General features: G+C 31.4%; 1 protein-coding gene across 3 annotated transcripts; it reads right to left on the bottom strand.

Annotated features, from left to right (window-relative positions):
- Positions 1–420: 420 nt before the first annotated feature.
- Positions 421–14,495, bottom strand: LOC129965900 (sulfotransferase 1 family member D1-like). 3 transcript variants are annotated; one of them, XM_056080169.1, is made up of 5 exons: positions 14,422–14,495; positions 12,393–12,507; positions 9,504–9,754; positions 4,149–4,404; positions 422–1,081 (listed from the first exon to the last, which is right to left on the bottom strand). In XM_056080169.1, the coding sequence occupies exons 3-5, from the start codon at positions 9,742–9,744 to the stop codon at positions 628–630; spliced, it is 951 nt and encodes a 316-aa protein (XP_055936144.1). In that variant the 5' UTR covers positions 9,745–9,754; positions 12,393–12,507; positions 14,422–14,495; the 3' UTR covers positions 422–627. The 3 variants fall into 3 exon arrangements, with proteins under 3 accessions (XP_055936146.1, XP_055936144.1, XP_055936145.1); XM_056080171.1 differs by lacking the exon at positions 12,393–12,507 and having other exon boundaries at positions 421–1,081; positions 14,422–14,483; XM_056080170.1 differs by lacking the exon at positions 14,422–14,495 and having other exon boundaries at positions 12,393–12,575.
- Positions 14,496–15,778: the final 1,283 nt, after the last annotated feature.

The following is a 15,778-nucleotide window of genomic DNA, read 5'->3' as shown; positions in this document are numbered from 1 at the left end:
ATTCGTTAAGTAGTTTCTTCTATTAGTATTGGCCTAATCTTTGAAAAGGAACTCACCCTAAATCCATATTATTTCCAACACTGTACTATGAAAAACGAAACGTGCCATAATGCGTAAATATACGAGAAAGTGAATGGAAGAATACCTTGCTGATTAGAATTGGAACGCTCAAGCGAAATGAGATGGAAAATACAAGCAAAAGTTCTTTTCCATATATAATTTTATTGGTTATTTTCATGAGAAATAATCCTAGAAATAAAGAGAATAACAGTTACTTTTTTATCATAATCCTAGAAATAAAGAGAATAACAGTTACTTCTTTATCATAATCCTAGAAATAAAGAGAATAACAGTCACTTTTTTATCATAATGTTAGAAATAAAAAGAATAACAGTTACTTTTTGTATCAAAATCCTAGAAATAAAGAGAATTACCAGTTACTTTTTTATCATAATGTTAGAAATAAAGAGAATAACAGTTACTTTTTTATCATTTTTTATAATTTTATTCATAATATTTAAATTTTTCATCGTAGTACACAAATAATAATAATAAAAAAAATACTTTTTAAAATATTAAATAGAAAAACATAATATAATTATTATATTTGATGGTACATTACATTTTTTACATGCATTTAATCCACAAATCAGCAATATTCGTCCCTTTTGTCTTTTCAGTGAATTTTTCATCCATGCGTTTGCTTTGTTCCTTCGAGAAATGATTTCTCCAGTCTCCAACAATTCCCTTACGGACTAATCTGGCCGAAATAGATTTACCAGCATTACCTTTCTTAAATTCATTCTCTCCCATTTGGCTAGATGCATCAGTCTTTTCAGAATGATCAGAATTCGAACTCTGTTCTTCAGACGATTTGGGCTTATCTTCTGAATTTTCATTCGCAATCTCTTTCATGTACTGAAAACTGCTATATTTCAGGACACTGTTCAATTTTTCGGAATCTTTTCGTAGCGGTTCAGCGTATTTTTCGTTGTCTATGAAAGATGCCATTTTAAGGACTGTCGTATCAGGATTTTCTTTCATTTCTTCGTAAGTTAAAAAAAGAAAGTTCGGATCATTTCTGTAATGGAAAAAAAAATTAATTAAAGAGAATATATGTGATTCTTTCAAAGCAATATTTTTAAGCAAAAGAAAATGCAAAAACTACAGTATTTCAATCGACCCATAAGATCAGTGCGACTTTTCACAAGAGGCTTGAATGGACCTGGAGTTATGATTTGTAGATAAAGCTAACAATGCAGGTTTATAATTTTATGAAATCCTTTTAGAATTTACAATATAAAAGTATGCATAATGTATCTTCCCCTTAAACACTTTAAATGATATTTTGATACTATTTGTTATCTTGGTCAGAAAGTAATGGAAGATTTCAGCTCACAAAAACTTAAGTGTAAAGAAGCTGTCTGAAATAATTCAAAAATAGCATATTTTATAATTACTGTAAACTTTTCCTATTTCTTTTGTTGTTATTTTTCAATAAATCTCAGCATGGTTCTAGAAGACAGCACATTTATTAGACAAAGAAAACGAAAAGAAAAGAACATAGATATTGACAATTACGCACACAGCATCATGTTTAGCAGTTCGCGGGAGGAATGGTGCCGGAACGAAGAAGCGTAATCACACAGATATTCCTACGCCAGAAAAATAGTCTGCCCGCTTCATCCCAACACTTTTTTATATTATTGTTTTTTTTTTATAACGACATATCACTTTTTATAACAAATTGCATGTTTGCCGGCGTCCTGGCATAGGGGTAGCACATCTCCCCCATGATCGATACCCCTCGAGTTTCGTTTCGGGTATGGTTCTTCTTCTTCTGTGTTCTATCTGTGAGGTGTGTGAATGTGCCCTCCTGCAAAAAGGGGTTGTGCAAGCGAATGTGACGCATGAAGTAGCTAAATCATACACTTGGCCCTAGTTGGCACTACTGAAAAAACAAGAGACGATCACTCGGTTTAAATCGCTGACAGATAACTATCAGCGGGTTTGTAAAGTGAAAAAAGTCGCAGCAACACAATAATTTGGTGTCCAACTTTCTGTCTGGAACTGTGCATCACATTCTTGTTAGATAATGATTGCCATAAAAGCCATAAAATAGCAAAATTATGCTATCGATTTTCTATTCAATTATTATTATGAAGGCATAGCAAAAATAAGCATCATGAAGACATAGCCAGATTTTTTTTTGTTCTGGAGTTATATGAAAAGAGGAGTGTTTTCTAAGTCAATTGAAGATATTGATGTATTAAAATTCAGGATTACAGATGCTGTGTTAATGTAGAAATCAGAATGTAAAACAATACATAGAGATAATTGAAATATCGCCTTGACATTCTTCGAGCTGCCAAGGGTGTTCATATTAAAATTTACTGACATAAATAGTGAGAAATTCATCGATGTCGAAATAACCATATGGCACGTTATAATAGTTTTTTACAGTAATTTTTTAATAATAATTTGTAGACGTTGTGACCACCCTGTATTATGTTTACTGTATTTTGTCTTAATGGAAAGGCCGTGGAAGGCACTCATAAGATAGTTTCAGTGTATCCAAATGCTCTTAGGGAATATAAATGGAACGAAAGAGAATTCAAAATGCTTTGAGATGGAAATTTTATTCTAGAGGACGTATGAAAATCTAGGGGAAGTTGATGATGATAATTAGTATGACATCCATATATTATTATTAAGGAAAAAAGCAGAGAGATTTCATTAAGCATATTCAACAGTAATTAAACATTTGAAATGAGCCAGAAAATACTGTCACGCTGTTTCATTGGTTCTACATTAATTCTTACTTCAAAACCGCCAGCACTAACATTTCTGGAGATAAAAAGTATTTCTTTTCTGCTTATGTTACCAGAAAAAGATATTATGTACTTATCTACTGCTGCAACAAAGCCAATATTTAGTCAAAATGTTTTATACAGATTCAGTTTAGAAAGTTACTGATCATTATAAAATGATCAAAAATAACCAGACCATCTATGCAGACATTTGCTGTTGTAAGATGCATATTTTGAAATAGTTTTTAACCATCAAACGACAAGCATCAGTGAACTGGATAATGTTCAACAATATAAGGTACGATTGAGACAACAGAAACTTATAAATGGGAAATTCTTCGACCACCATACAGTGCAACGATAACCTTCACAAAATATCTTTTTATATTAAAATAGCATCGTCTTAATGACAAAATTTCTCTATTAAACTAGCTTTAGAATTTGAGATGAATAAGTATTTAAAGTTTCAAACGAAGTAATTCTACAAAATAGTAATTGAAAAGATTTTTTAAGGATGGGCAAGTGCAGTAGGAAGTGATAAAAATTAAATGATATTATTAATGATAAATTGATGATTAACGATAAATGATAAACAAATAAAATGAAAATGATAAAAAAAAATTATATTAATTTAATACGTTAGTTAATAAAAATTCCATTCATTAATGGGTTTGTTTCCATTAAAAATTATTTATTTTAGTTAATTTTCCGATCAACCTTCCATAGTGAAAGAATAATTGGAAAATATGATGTTTTAGGCGAAATGGTCAATTTTTCTTGATTAAAAGTATTTCTTTAAAAAAAAAAACTCTTGAATATTGTTCTTTGTGATTTTTGATGCTTACTGATTTCAACACTTAAATTAATTTTTGACGAAATGAATTGAATATAACATTTTTTTTATTTACATAATTATATGAATCTTAAGTTTTCTACTCCAACACGCCAGAAGGCACATGGAAAAATCTGAATGACCGGACAGCCGCAACAGCAACACTGTAAGGAATTGTGGTTGAGTCCTAAGGGCAATCACCGGCCACGGTGCAACCCTTCCCTTGGGAAGTACGTCCTGTCATCGATAGGAGGAGCAAGACCCCCCCCACCTTTTTCTGTACCCACCAAGGTGGCGAGAACCAACCACCATGTCGGAAGCTTCTCATCTTCAATTGCGAAATACCCCCCTCCTCCCCTTGGGGGAAAGAATTATATAAATTCAAATGAGTTTCGAAGTTTTTAAAATTGATCGTTTTAACAATTTCAAATCTAAAAATAGCATTCAAAATGAAAGTTCAATATCACAATACCTTCAGCATTAAATTTCTTAGAATTTTCTGTTACCTGTGTTCGTACCATCCTAAAAGATGTTCGAAATAATCTCCAAAGTTGATGTCACCCTTGAAGAACAGTTCGAAAAAATCATTAAAATCGCCGTCGAACCGATGGCTCAGATGATGATAATAGTACGAGACACAACAGTCCTTGGGATTCCTGGCGATATAAATATATTTTGCTTCCTCAGACCATGGAACCAATTTGAAGGGGAGGTGAGTTTTGATGAATCCAGGTCGCTGCATAGTTTCAACTGCCTGAGCACCTGTTGATTTTCACAAAAGATTAAGAACATTATATATATATATATATATATATATATATATATATATATATATATATATATATATATATATATATATATATATATATATATATATATATATATATATATATATATATATATATATATATATATATATATGTTTTTAATCCAAATTAATGTCCAAGATTTTATCTTAATTTAGCCATTTAGCCCATCATAACTTCATTCTAAAATATTCTCTTATTTCGTGATACAATTCCACTTTCGGTTTAATTAATTCCTCTGTAAAATTAATGCGCCATCAGAACTACGTTTCAAATGAGGGTGATACTTCGTAGCCCTTGAAATGGTGTCAAAGGTCAACATATGTATTACCTTGGCGCGTGGCTAGAAATCCAATGTTATATAAGACTAGTGATCATTTGTTTCGGTCCCTTTTGCCTTCTTTTATACTTCTGCGTTTGTGGCACGCTGCGTCTTGTAAAATAATTATGTTTGTCTCCCGGGAGAAAAGAGAGAGAATAAAACGAAATTGAAGATACAAAGTCTCTTCATTGCTTCCAACCTGCATTCTGCTTCTACCAAAATAACATTACATATTATATAGCTGACAGGATTCGAAATGTATTAATATTATTTAGTCGACAGGATTTGAAATCCATTACATATTATAAAATAATTCCTCTGATTGAATAGATAGTAATTATCCATTTGCTTTCGCCAAAACACTTAGATAGGGACAGTTATCTATGGCGGAAATTCTGTGTTTCAAAGATTCGTTAAATTGACATCAATTTTCTTCTCACATTTTTAAACATCAATGTACTTTTCTAAAATCAAACAGGAGAGTGCATCAACAATCGATTGCTCACTTAAAAATGTTCGTTTCCCATGAACATTCAGATTTAGTAACTGAGATGGTTAAGTGTATTGAAAATACAATAGCTCAAATGCGAAATTAATGATTTCATTGGTTAATTTTTTTAACCTACGGTTCAGAAATAAACAACGAATCATTTTTTTACTAACCCTCTATCTATAATACCTATTATCGAAGAATACTATCGATTCTCAGGTGAATTGGATGTAAAAGTTTGATTGTGCCATTTTTCATAGATTGTTCCGTTAGAATATTGCATTGAATTGAAAATTCTTGAATTCAAAATGTTTAACATAAGTCTTAAATTGGTGCAGACCTATCCTTTAAAGAATAATTTAAAGAAAAAGTTTTATTTTTGTCTTATCCAAAGCATCGATCGTTCAACAGATATTAGCAACTACATTTTCAGGAAATTGTTCATTATCTGATTTCGAGAAAACTGCTTCTGAAATGTCCTGTTCACAACTGGAAATTCAAAGAGGATAGATGAATTGAATATAACTTTTAAATAAAAGTCTCGTAGATATTAAAATTACACTAATTCACAAGAAAAAGAACATGGTAAACTATTCCTCCAGAAAAGGTTTGCTGCATGTTGGTGCTGGCAAAATTCAATCGGAAATGAGTTTGAATGGAACATGTAACTAAAAAGTCCAGGATAAGTTGGAAGAACAAGATATTTACTAATGCTATAATAACAGTTCACATGCGACAAAGCCAATTCAGGAAATTCAAGAAACATTTCGCTGGGATATATTCCCACTTGCTGTGTTAAGAGGATGCTACTTCTTCAGATTATCTGGGGGCACGGCAGTGCCCCCGCCAAGTCGAGCAAGCGGCACGGCCGTACCATCCTTTTCTCGAAGCAGTTCAGGCCATTTTCGACCCCCTATAACTTCGTTGTGAATAAAACTAGAAGCCTGAGTTTTCAGTAACCAAGCAGGCATTATATAAATACGGTATATTTCAAATTTCATTAAATTTGAACCAGTAGTTTAAGAATTATAACTAGTCAAAGTTTGTGAATTTTGTCACTGACTGACTGACTGACCGATCATCCAAACTCTAAGGCACTTCTAGCAGACATAGAAGCTTCAAATTTAGAATACAATTAGTGTTTAGTGTATAAATCAAGGAAAAACTAAAATATCCGTGTAATAATGGACGGATCGATAAATTTTTCGAAGTTTCGAGCATTTTCCATTTTGTTGGCAAATTCGTCGCCAAGTCGCCAAATGGTAGCCAAGTTTGTCACCAAGCTCTGGAATCACTGGCTCGGCATCCGACAGCATCCAATACAGATTACTGTAAAACGGTCTTTCTTATGATGACACTATTTGCTCTGGGAAGCAAAATTACTGGTTTTTAACAATATCTAATTTGAAATAATTCAATTTGAAGCTGTGGAAACTGCAAACGCAATGGGTGACTTTCAGAGAAACAATCTGGTAGAAGAAGAGCAAACTGATCTTCAAAGTATGATGGTAAAACTTAATGCCGATCAAAAAGGAGTCTTCGATATGATCACAAATAAAATGGACACAACTGATAATAACGCTGACGTTTTACGTTGTTTCGTGAGTGGAACTGGTGGCACTGGAAAGAGCTTTTTAATAAAAACTCTGAAAGTTTAGGTTAAGACGTATTTAAACAAAAAAGTGGCAGTTAGTGCTCCAACAGGAATAGCTGCATTCAATGTGAATGGATTGACTATACATAGACTATTGCAGCTGCCTGTAGAACACAAGCAAACACAGAAGTACAAGCCCCTTTCTGATGAACTGCTCCAAGTTCTGAGATCAGATTTGAAAGAATTAGTGTTGTTTATCATAGACAAAGTGTCGATAATATCCAATGTTACTTTAACATATATTCGTTTACGCTTACCTGAAATATTCGACACAAGCGATGATCAGAATGGGTGGTTTGGAAAAAAACATCTTGTAGTTTTCGGAGATCTCTTACAGCTTCCGCCGGTAAGAGAAAAGTCACCTTTTGAAAAACTACCAACTGCTGAAACTAATAAGTTGTTAGGTTCCCTCAGGATACCGAATCTGTGGATTGAACTGTTCATATACGAAGAACTTACAATTAACATGCGACAGCTCAATGATTCTGACTTTGTTGAAATGCTAAATAGAATAAGATTAGATGTGACTACACAAAAGGACCGCGACTTACTCTCGACTAGATTAATAACTCTAAAATACAATTCAAATGAAAAGAGATTAATTGAAATAATTGAACATCTCTCGAAACTTCCTGATGATACCGTTTGCTGATTACCTACAAAAAACGTGTGTCAACAATTAAATACCGCAATGCTTAAATCTCTTACACATCCCGAAATAAAACTTACAGCTGTAGATAGCATAGATTGCCCCAGATACCTCACCAAAAGAGCTCGTGAATGCATAAAAAAAAGTATGAAGACGATGCTTTTACGAAAGCAGGCCTGGAAGAGAACATAATTATAAAAATAGGAGAAAAAGTCATGTTAAGGCGAATTATTGACGTGAGTCTTGGTTTAGTTAAGGTTTCTATCGGTATAGTGCAAAGAGTAAAGGTTGATCCGGAAAATACAAAAATAATTAAGAAAAAAAACATTACATTTAATAAAGAGCATGTTTACAAGCTTTGCCGGTCAAAACTAAATTTGAAATTATTAGTAGAGCTTATGTGCATCGCGAACAGTTTCCCATATGTATAGCCTATGCTATAATTATACACAAAAGTCAGGACTTAAGTCTAAATAATGCACTGATGGATATCGGTTCTGCAGTATTCACATCCGGTCAAGCTTACGTGGCACTTTCGAGAGTTACAAGTCTGGACGGCTTACATCTAATTAATGTCGACTTTGGAAGTATTAAAGTGCAGGAATCTTCAATTTGAGAATATAACAGACAAAGAAGCATTTATCGTTCATACTTGTCAAAAATTGTAACATCAAAGCTAACGAGAAAAATCCATAGAGGCAGGGAGTGGGCTATGAGAAAAACTGTAGCTGAAGCTCAAGAAGTAGTACCGGAAAAGTAAAAATGGAAGCCTACATAGAAAAATAAGAAAAGGACTATCTACAAAAAGAAATGAGATGCCATCAAAAACCTAACTTGTAAAAAAAACCAAGTCTCGCAACTCAGTTCTTCTATCGTAAGAAGTTGTGAGATCCATGTAATACCAAGTCGGTCAATTTATTCAGTCTCTACTTTAGGGTCCTTCTGTCTTAAGTTATTACGTAATTAGCTAATCTAACAACATCTTATAGTGACCATATCAATATTAAAAATCTTTTATGGTTTAAATAAATATATTGACTTGGAAATCGCACTAAGCAATCTAATTTAATATAATATGCTAATGTAATCTAATATAATGTAAAGATGCATTGTGTTTTCATGCGATGGCCAAGTCAATCGATTTATTTAAACCATAAAAGATTTTTAATATTGATATGGTCACTATAAGATGTTGTTAGGTTAGCTAATTAAGTAATAACTTAAGACAGAAGGACCCTTAAGTAGAGACTGAATAAATTGACCGACTTGGTATTACATGGATCTCACAACTTTTTACGATAGAAGAACTGAGTTGCGAGACTTGGTTTTTTTACAAGTTAGGTTTTTGATAGCATTATATATTTTCATCCATGTAAAACTAACTTTATTAGAAGGTTATTCATTTCTTATGAGAATATCAAAAGTTATTATTATGAGTGGCTTGTTTCCAAGCTATTAGACTTCTTCATTCATAGAATTTGCTGAATGAGATGGTTTAAATCTTACTTGGTCTAGTATCTCTAAACAAAACTCATGAATCAAGGACTCATTATTTAGATGAAATGTGACATCCTTTTTGGTAAATGCAAAGGTTAAGCAACAGGTGACCTGAGGTAGAAGTTCGATTAAACTGCTATATTTGGTAAAGAACTTTTAGTGGAGATTCGTGAACTCCCTGGAAGCTTCCATATGAGCTTCTCTTAGAAGTAAATGTCTACCAATAAAACCGAATGCAATCCACAATCTTTTCAAAAAAGTATACATGACTACATGTTTTTGAACAATATTTGTTAAGAACACAGTCAAAGGATAAAATCAATCGTTTGATTCATCGCCTCATTTATGCTATGTCTCCTACACCAGCTGAAAGTGACCATTCATAGAATGCTGTCTGATTTACTCTAAAAGGACGAAGTCAATTGATACATCCAGTGACTCACCTTTCAGTTCTAAGAAAGGGCCTTCACCTAAGGAATGTTCTGGGATCCCTTGACTGAATATAAGGGAGAGGATCTGTTGTGCCCATGTAGTGCCACATTTCGGGTAGGTGACGAGGAACAGATCATCGGATTTTGGCTGGTATTGGATGGCCGAACGGACGGATTCAGCAGTGAATACGTGAGGCACGCGAAGACCGTCAATGATATTGGCAGGTGGCATTCCAAACTGCGACATTTTCATAAACGATGACCTATACGAAGTAGAAAAATACAGTTTTATTATTAAGGTATTATGAAATGAATGAAGAAAACTCTTATGTGATTCTTTTCCGTTCCAATTTGATTTTGGTATTCTTTGACGATTTAGGATTTTTATTTTTCCATGCTTTGATTATCCTATTTAAGTTAAACGGTTTTTTTAACGAGTTTTTTTTTGTACCGTGATTTAAGAAAAAGGACTATACCATAAATGGCATCCTAATTTGTGTACTTCCCTACCCATCCATATAGTAGTGACCACAGATATACAAATCATTTCTGCCATCTTTATTAATCATTTTCTCACTTCTTCCAAGAGCCATATTTCCTATTTGAGAAGTACTTCCGAATATTTTTGAATAAGTGAGATTTTCAAAATAGCAGTATTCATGTTGGCTTTTTTATATATCCTTTTCTATTACTATCATTGCAATATTTTTTTATTATTACTGTTGTTGGGATTCCTGGCATAACCCTAATTACATGTAACCCTTTAGCGCATGCGAGCTGGTGACGTCAGGAAAAAATTTCCCATGATCCCATGGAGTAACTGATGTAAGTTTAGGTTTGAGTTTGGGTTGATGAAGTGTGTATGATGGAACCAAAGATCTTTTTATGCTGTAGAAAGAATTTGTGCACGTAAAATGAAATATATGTAAATATTTGTATATAATTATCTGTGCCTGTATCCTCGTCCTGCAAATAAAAAAGATGACAAAAACGAGAACACTTGGATTAATGATTTCGATCTTTATGTGATCTAATTCACCTTGGAATACCTCGATTCTATCTCATTTAGAAGATCCCGGAATGACAAGGAAAGAGTGAATTTTTCTTACATTTCGATAAATTTGAATTGGGGGCCTAGAAATCCCAAAAACTGTACTAAAGCTATCAAATTAAACCAATTACTAAATGCCCTTGACTATCTAACGAAACAGCAACATGCTAGTAAATGACAGACGATACTTAGTGCAATCAATTTACGAGGCATCATAGTCACATGACAAAAGAAGCTACACATGCCATCTAAAGTCAGAAGGTTGAATTATAATGTCACATCCTTTCAACTTCGTATAAGGTGCACAATGATATTAAAAGTAAATTGATGAGTGGTACTTTAAGTTTATCACGCGAGTACCGACTCTATGTAGTGCTGTGTAAATGGTTTTTAGTAAATATGAATTATTTAATTGAAAAAATCCTGGAATGGAATTCCGGAGTGATATTGATTCCATATGATTTATTCCAATTGATAATCCATCAGCATCAGAAGAGGATAAATCTTTATTTAACTATGCTATCAATAGACCTTGAGATAGCTCAGAGCCAAACATTGTCTCTGAAGGATTTGCTGTTATTAAATTATAAATTTTTGAAAAATATAATTACTCGCACCTGTAAAATAAATCCTTTATCCTTATATCTCTTAAACTCTAATAATGGTGACATTTTTGTTTTAAGTTGCTTTTCCCTATCATCTAATATCGAAAACCTCATTTAAATTGCTGATTTAGCAATTCTTTAATTTCACTTTCCAACTTAGGGGTTTCCCATTTTGATTGATAAAAGATGTGACAACGATTACAACCGTTTTTATTTTCAACCTCCTTCCCCCTGACTTCTCTTTTTGTCGGTAAACTTTCGTGCTTTGTTTCATTAAAATCGATCATGAACTGAATACCATAAATAATAACTTAAACTTTAACGTCTTTCTGATAATTTGCCAAATAACATTAGATTGAATAATAAATTTTCATCAGAATTACAAATCCTCTTTTTAAAGATATTTCTTTTCTTCCAATATTATAATATTTTTATACATATATTTAATTTTAATTTTGAAGAAAAATAGCCATCGGACATTTTTAAAAATCGTCTGGTTCAACTAATACTTTAATTAAAAGCTGACGATTTTAATAATATAATTATTAATGTAATGAATATTATTAATTTTGAAGAAAAATATTTATAGGTCATTTTTAAAAATCGTCTGGTTCAACTAATATCCAAATTCTAATCAAAAGCTGACGATAAAAGACAATTTTCAGACAACAAGATATTTAGACGATTTTTATATTTTATAATATTTTATACAAAATATAGTTTTATACAAAATAATTAAACAATTTTATACAGAATAATTTTATACATACTTTTTATTTTAAAAATATTACAGATGAAAGGATTTTATTTCCGAGCAACCAGGGGTATATTAACGTGTTTCAAATACTTATAATCTAAATACCTATCATTTCATTTTTTTCTAACTTAATTATACGAGAAAAAGAAAACAACCTTTTTAATTTCAAATGAAGAAAAGAAATATCAACGGAAACATAATTAATAGATGCTCAATCAAATATCTGTTGTGCAATATTTTCTTTTTCCAGCATTAAAATTAATGCGGTTGAATTACGACAAAAGAAAAAATCATGCATTTAAAAGGTTTTCCTCTTATTTTCATTCATTAAGTCCTAGGTAGAAACAGTAGGTTAGAGATTACAAATCAATACAGAAGAAATAAAACTGCTTGAACAATATAAGAAGAATAGCAAATAATTCTATATATTTAAATACAGCTTTTACACACTTAGAAAATTATAACAAGAATGAGATTGACATGCGTACCGTCTTGTTCTTGAACCTATTCACGTGACGCAGTGGAAGCATCAAGAGGATGACGTAATCCTACGTCAAAATATTCTCAACTTTACCTTCAGAATGGTAGAAAAAGTACTTTTTGCTTTAAATAAAGAAATAAAATAAAAATACGAATAATGTAAACCTAAAGCAATGAAGATTTGGATGGAAAAATGTTCGCGACAATAGATAATTTCTGGAACGTTTTACTGTTTAGCTTTTTAATCCTTTGTGATTGGCGAAAGACTGTAAATAGAACTGCAATATCTCCCGATTTTCTGCTAATTTGGCGACAAACTGAAATTCTAAAATTCTATTTTTATAGGATTATTAACAATTTTCATGAAAGTTCGAATTATTTCGGTGACAATGAAAAATATCTCAGCTTTTTTTGCAGATTTTAAAAGTTAGTTAGTGAAAGTTTCGTAGCAAATAAAGTACAAGCTGGCAGTTTCGAATAAATGGTAATATTTACGAATGACTTATATATTTTAAATTTTGTTCCTGGATTTTTGACTTATATACAAGAAATAAGAATATTTTGTGAAGGGAAGAAATATGTATTAATAACGTGCGTGCGCAATGTGATTTGATTTTATGATAATGTGCAATACATTTTCTTTCTTATATTCACAATATTCTGATGAGGAAAAAAAAAATCAAAATAATTGAACATTCTTCAATATGGATGAATTATTATCTTTAGTTTAATAAATATAATAACTAAATAATCTAATAAACAAAAAAAAAGAATTAATAATAAAAAAAGAAATATAGAATAATAAAAGAATTAATAATAACAAAAAAGACTAAAGAATAATCAAAAAGTCTCTTCAACTTAATGGATTATTTTTGTAATCGCAACTATTTGCTTTTTAAAAATTCTAATTTTTTTTGGTTATTATACTATATTTCTTTAGTGAATTCATCACTATTCATTTTGTAAGAATCTTGATGAAATAAAAACAACTCCTCTGCCCTCATGACAAAAAAAAAGTTGTTCTTTTTAGAACAATTTTCTAGAAGAAATATATCAACTATATAGGAGATAGAAAGCGATTGTTTTGGCTCCCGAATTCTGCTGAACAGACGAGAAACAATCGACAGTTCATGAAAAATTATTGTTCTAATCTTAGTTCCATAACTGTTTTAAACTATAATTTATTTCATCATCGAAAATTTTTCATTAATTTAATTATCGAAAATTTAATGTTAATAGTAAATCTTAAAAAAAAAAAGGAATATTTGGAGCTTTATTTGTAAAAGACCACGTTGGCATTACAATGTTGTTTGGACCTTTTGTGCTAATAGGAAAATTATATAGAATTGAATGTTGTTCGACGTATTTTTGTAATTGTTTCTTTTCATTATCAGCACGAGGAAAGGGGAATATAAATTTATAACACACTTCACTTATTAATGATTTATTTTTGTTATTATATATACATTAACTGGTAAATGCATTTAAAAGTTTCACACGCACTGATGTAACATATAGATGCTTGTTTCGAACTCAGCGATAAACCATTTTCTAGTATTCAAAGCATAAAAAAGTGAAAGTTCTAAAAATCGCTAAAAATTCGTCCTCGTGAGTATAGCAAAAATCCTGATTTCCCCAAATCTGAAAAACACATTTTTAGAAATATATCGGTCTATTAACACACTGATTATAAAACTCAACAAGCTCAGATAGTAAATTTGGAATGCGCCATTTCTACCAAATATGCAGATTTATGTCAAACGTTTGTCTATGACCAACCATCCGCGCTATTTAATGTGAATACGATAATTCACCAAGTGGGAGTGGGTGGTCTCCTTAAAACTTTCTCGCATACACTCTAATAAATGTGCTATACTAAAGAACACCTTGCATGGCGTTGGCGTACAATAGTTACGAAATATTAATTTTTGACATATATTTAGACATATTTTAAATTTGTTACGATTATATTATTTCAGTTCATTTTAAACCTAGGATAACTTTTCAAAAAGAAATAAATCTACAATCAAAATTCACCTGACTCGTAGATCATTACAATCAAACCTAATTGATGGGGTGGAACTGCCGAGAGATCGAATGATCACATATCAATACCGGCAGATATCAAAAGAGATTGTCAGTTTCTTTTGAATGCTTTGTTTAAATTGATCTGTTTGTTACTCTTGACTTCAAACAGATAATGGCATTGTTTTTATTTATCATTTAATCTTCCAACTGGCGATTCTTCTTTATCACTCTCCCTTAAAATTTGCAATAAATAAAACAAATTAATGTATTCCTCGGCGTATATTTGGTGTAATTAGTAAATATTATAATTATTAGCTAAATTGTGACAGTTGGAACAAGCTATAGAATCGAAAACTTGTAACTAATTTATAGATTTCAGATTCACTAATTTATAGTAACGAGTTGTTTGTCTTGAAGAATTTTGACCAATAATCCGTTGGATAAAAGAATGCTTATAACAAGAAACAAATAATTTTTGAAATATATCGCAATAGAGCAGTTTATTTTCTTTTATGCGAAGTAAGAAAGTATGATAAATATCAAAAAATTTCGACACTGAAATTTAGACAAATCACAAAATTTCAGATCTTTTTGAGTCCGAAAATAGCAAGTTTGGAATTACGGTTTTTCTTTGTCGGTTTTGTCAATAACAGTAACTAAAAAAAAAAGAAGAGTTGTAGAGATAAAATTTGTTATGTCGTTTTCAAAGCCAATCTGAAGATTTTTCCAAAATATTGTATAAATGTTGCCAAAAGCAAGTTTGCCTGTTCGTCCAACTACGCCCAAGTGAACTTGGAATCGCCAATCTTTTTGATCTGTATCAAATATTGTATCCAACTGTATGCATTTAACCGGCAATGTTGGATCTCTAATCGTTGAAAATGGAAACATCCAAAATTTTAAATTTTCTCAAATCTAGCACTCATATTCTTTATGAAACTATGGAATAAAACCTGCGCCATACTATATTAACATGCTATAAAGCTGAGAGGAGAACCCTCACAATGATTGAAATTAAGTCTCTCTCTATATATCGATACTAACTCAAAAACGAAAAACAATTAAAATATGGCATATGGTTTTAGAGTTGTAGAAAGGCATCAAATTTTGGGCGAAATTCATTAGAGTTCACTTCTATCTATCTGCCTATTCCGAAGTGTATGAAGGCAATTAAGTGATTAACTAGTTAAATGAAGTTTAACATATTAAATTATATTATACTGATACAATATGTCAAATTATGTATACTGATTATTTATTTGTCATTCCATGTCATTTCACAACGACGTAAGCGACGAGGCCCATTTCAAAGTAGCTCTAGTGGAAACCGGTAACATTTTCCACTTTGAAACAGGACTTCTCGATA

The sequence above is a fragment of the Argiope bruennichi genome, chromosome 4 (genome assembly GCF_947563725.1).
Source record: "Argiope bruennichi chromosome 4, qqArgBrue1.1, whole genome shotgun sequence".
NCBI lineage: Eukaryota > Metazoa > Arthropoda > Arachnida > Araneae > Araneidae > Argiope > Argiope bruennichi.
The sequence above is the reverse complement of the archived record's forward strand: the minus strand, read 5'-3'. Positions and strand labels throughout refer to the sequence as shown.

Coding starts and splice junctions, on each gene's coding strand:
- LOC129965900 (XM_056080169.1), bottom strand. CDS start 9,744: ATGAAAATGTCGCAGTTTGGAATGCCACCTGCCAATATCATTGACGGT. Junction 4,405..9,503: donor CCCTTTCTTAGAACTGAAAG/GTGAGTCACTGG, acceptor GAAAATCAACAG/GTGCTCAGGCAGTTGAAACT. Junction 1,082..4,148: donor TTAGGATGGTACGAACACAG/GTAACAGAAAAT, acceptor TTTCCATTACAG/AAATGATCCGAACTTTCTTT.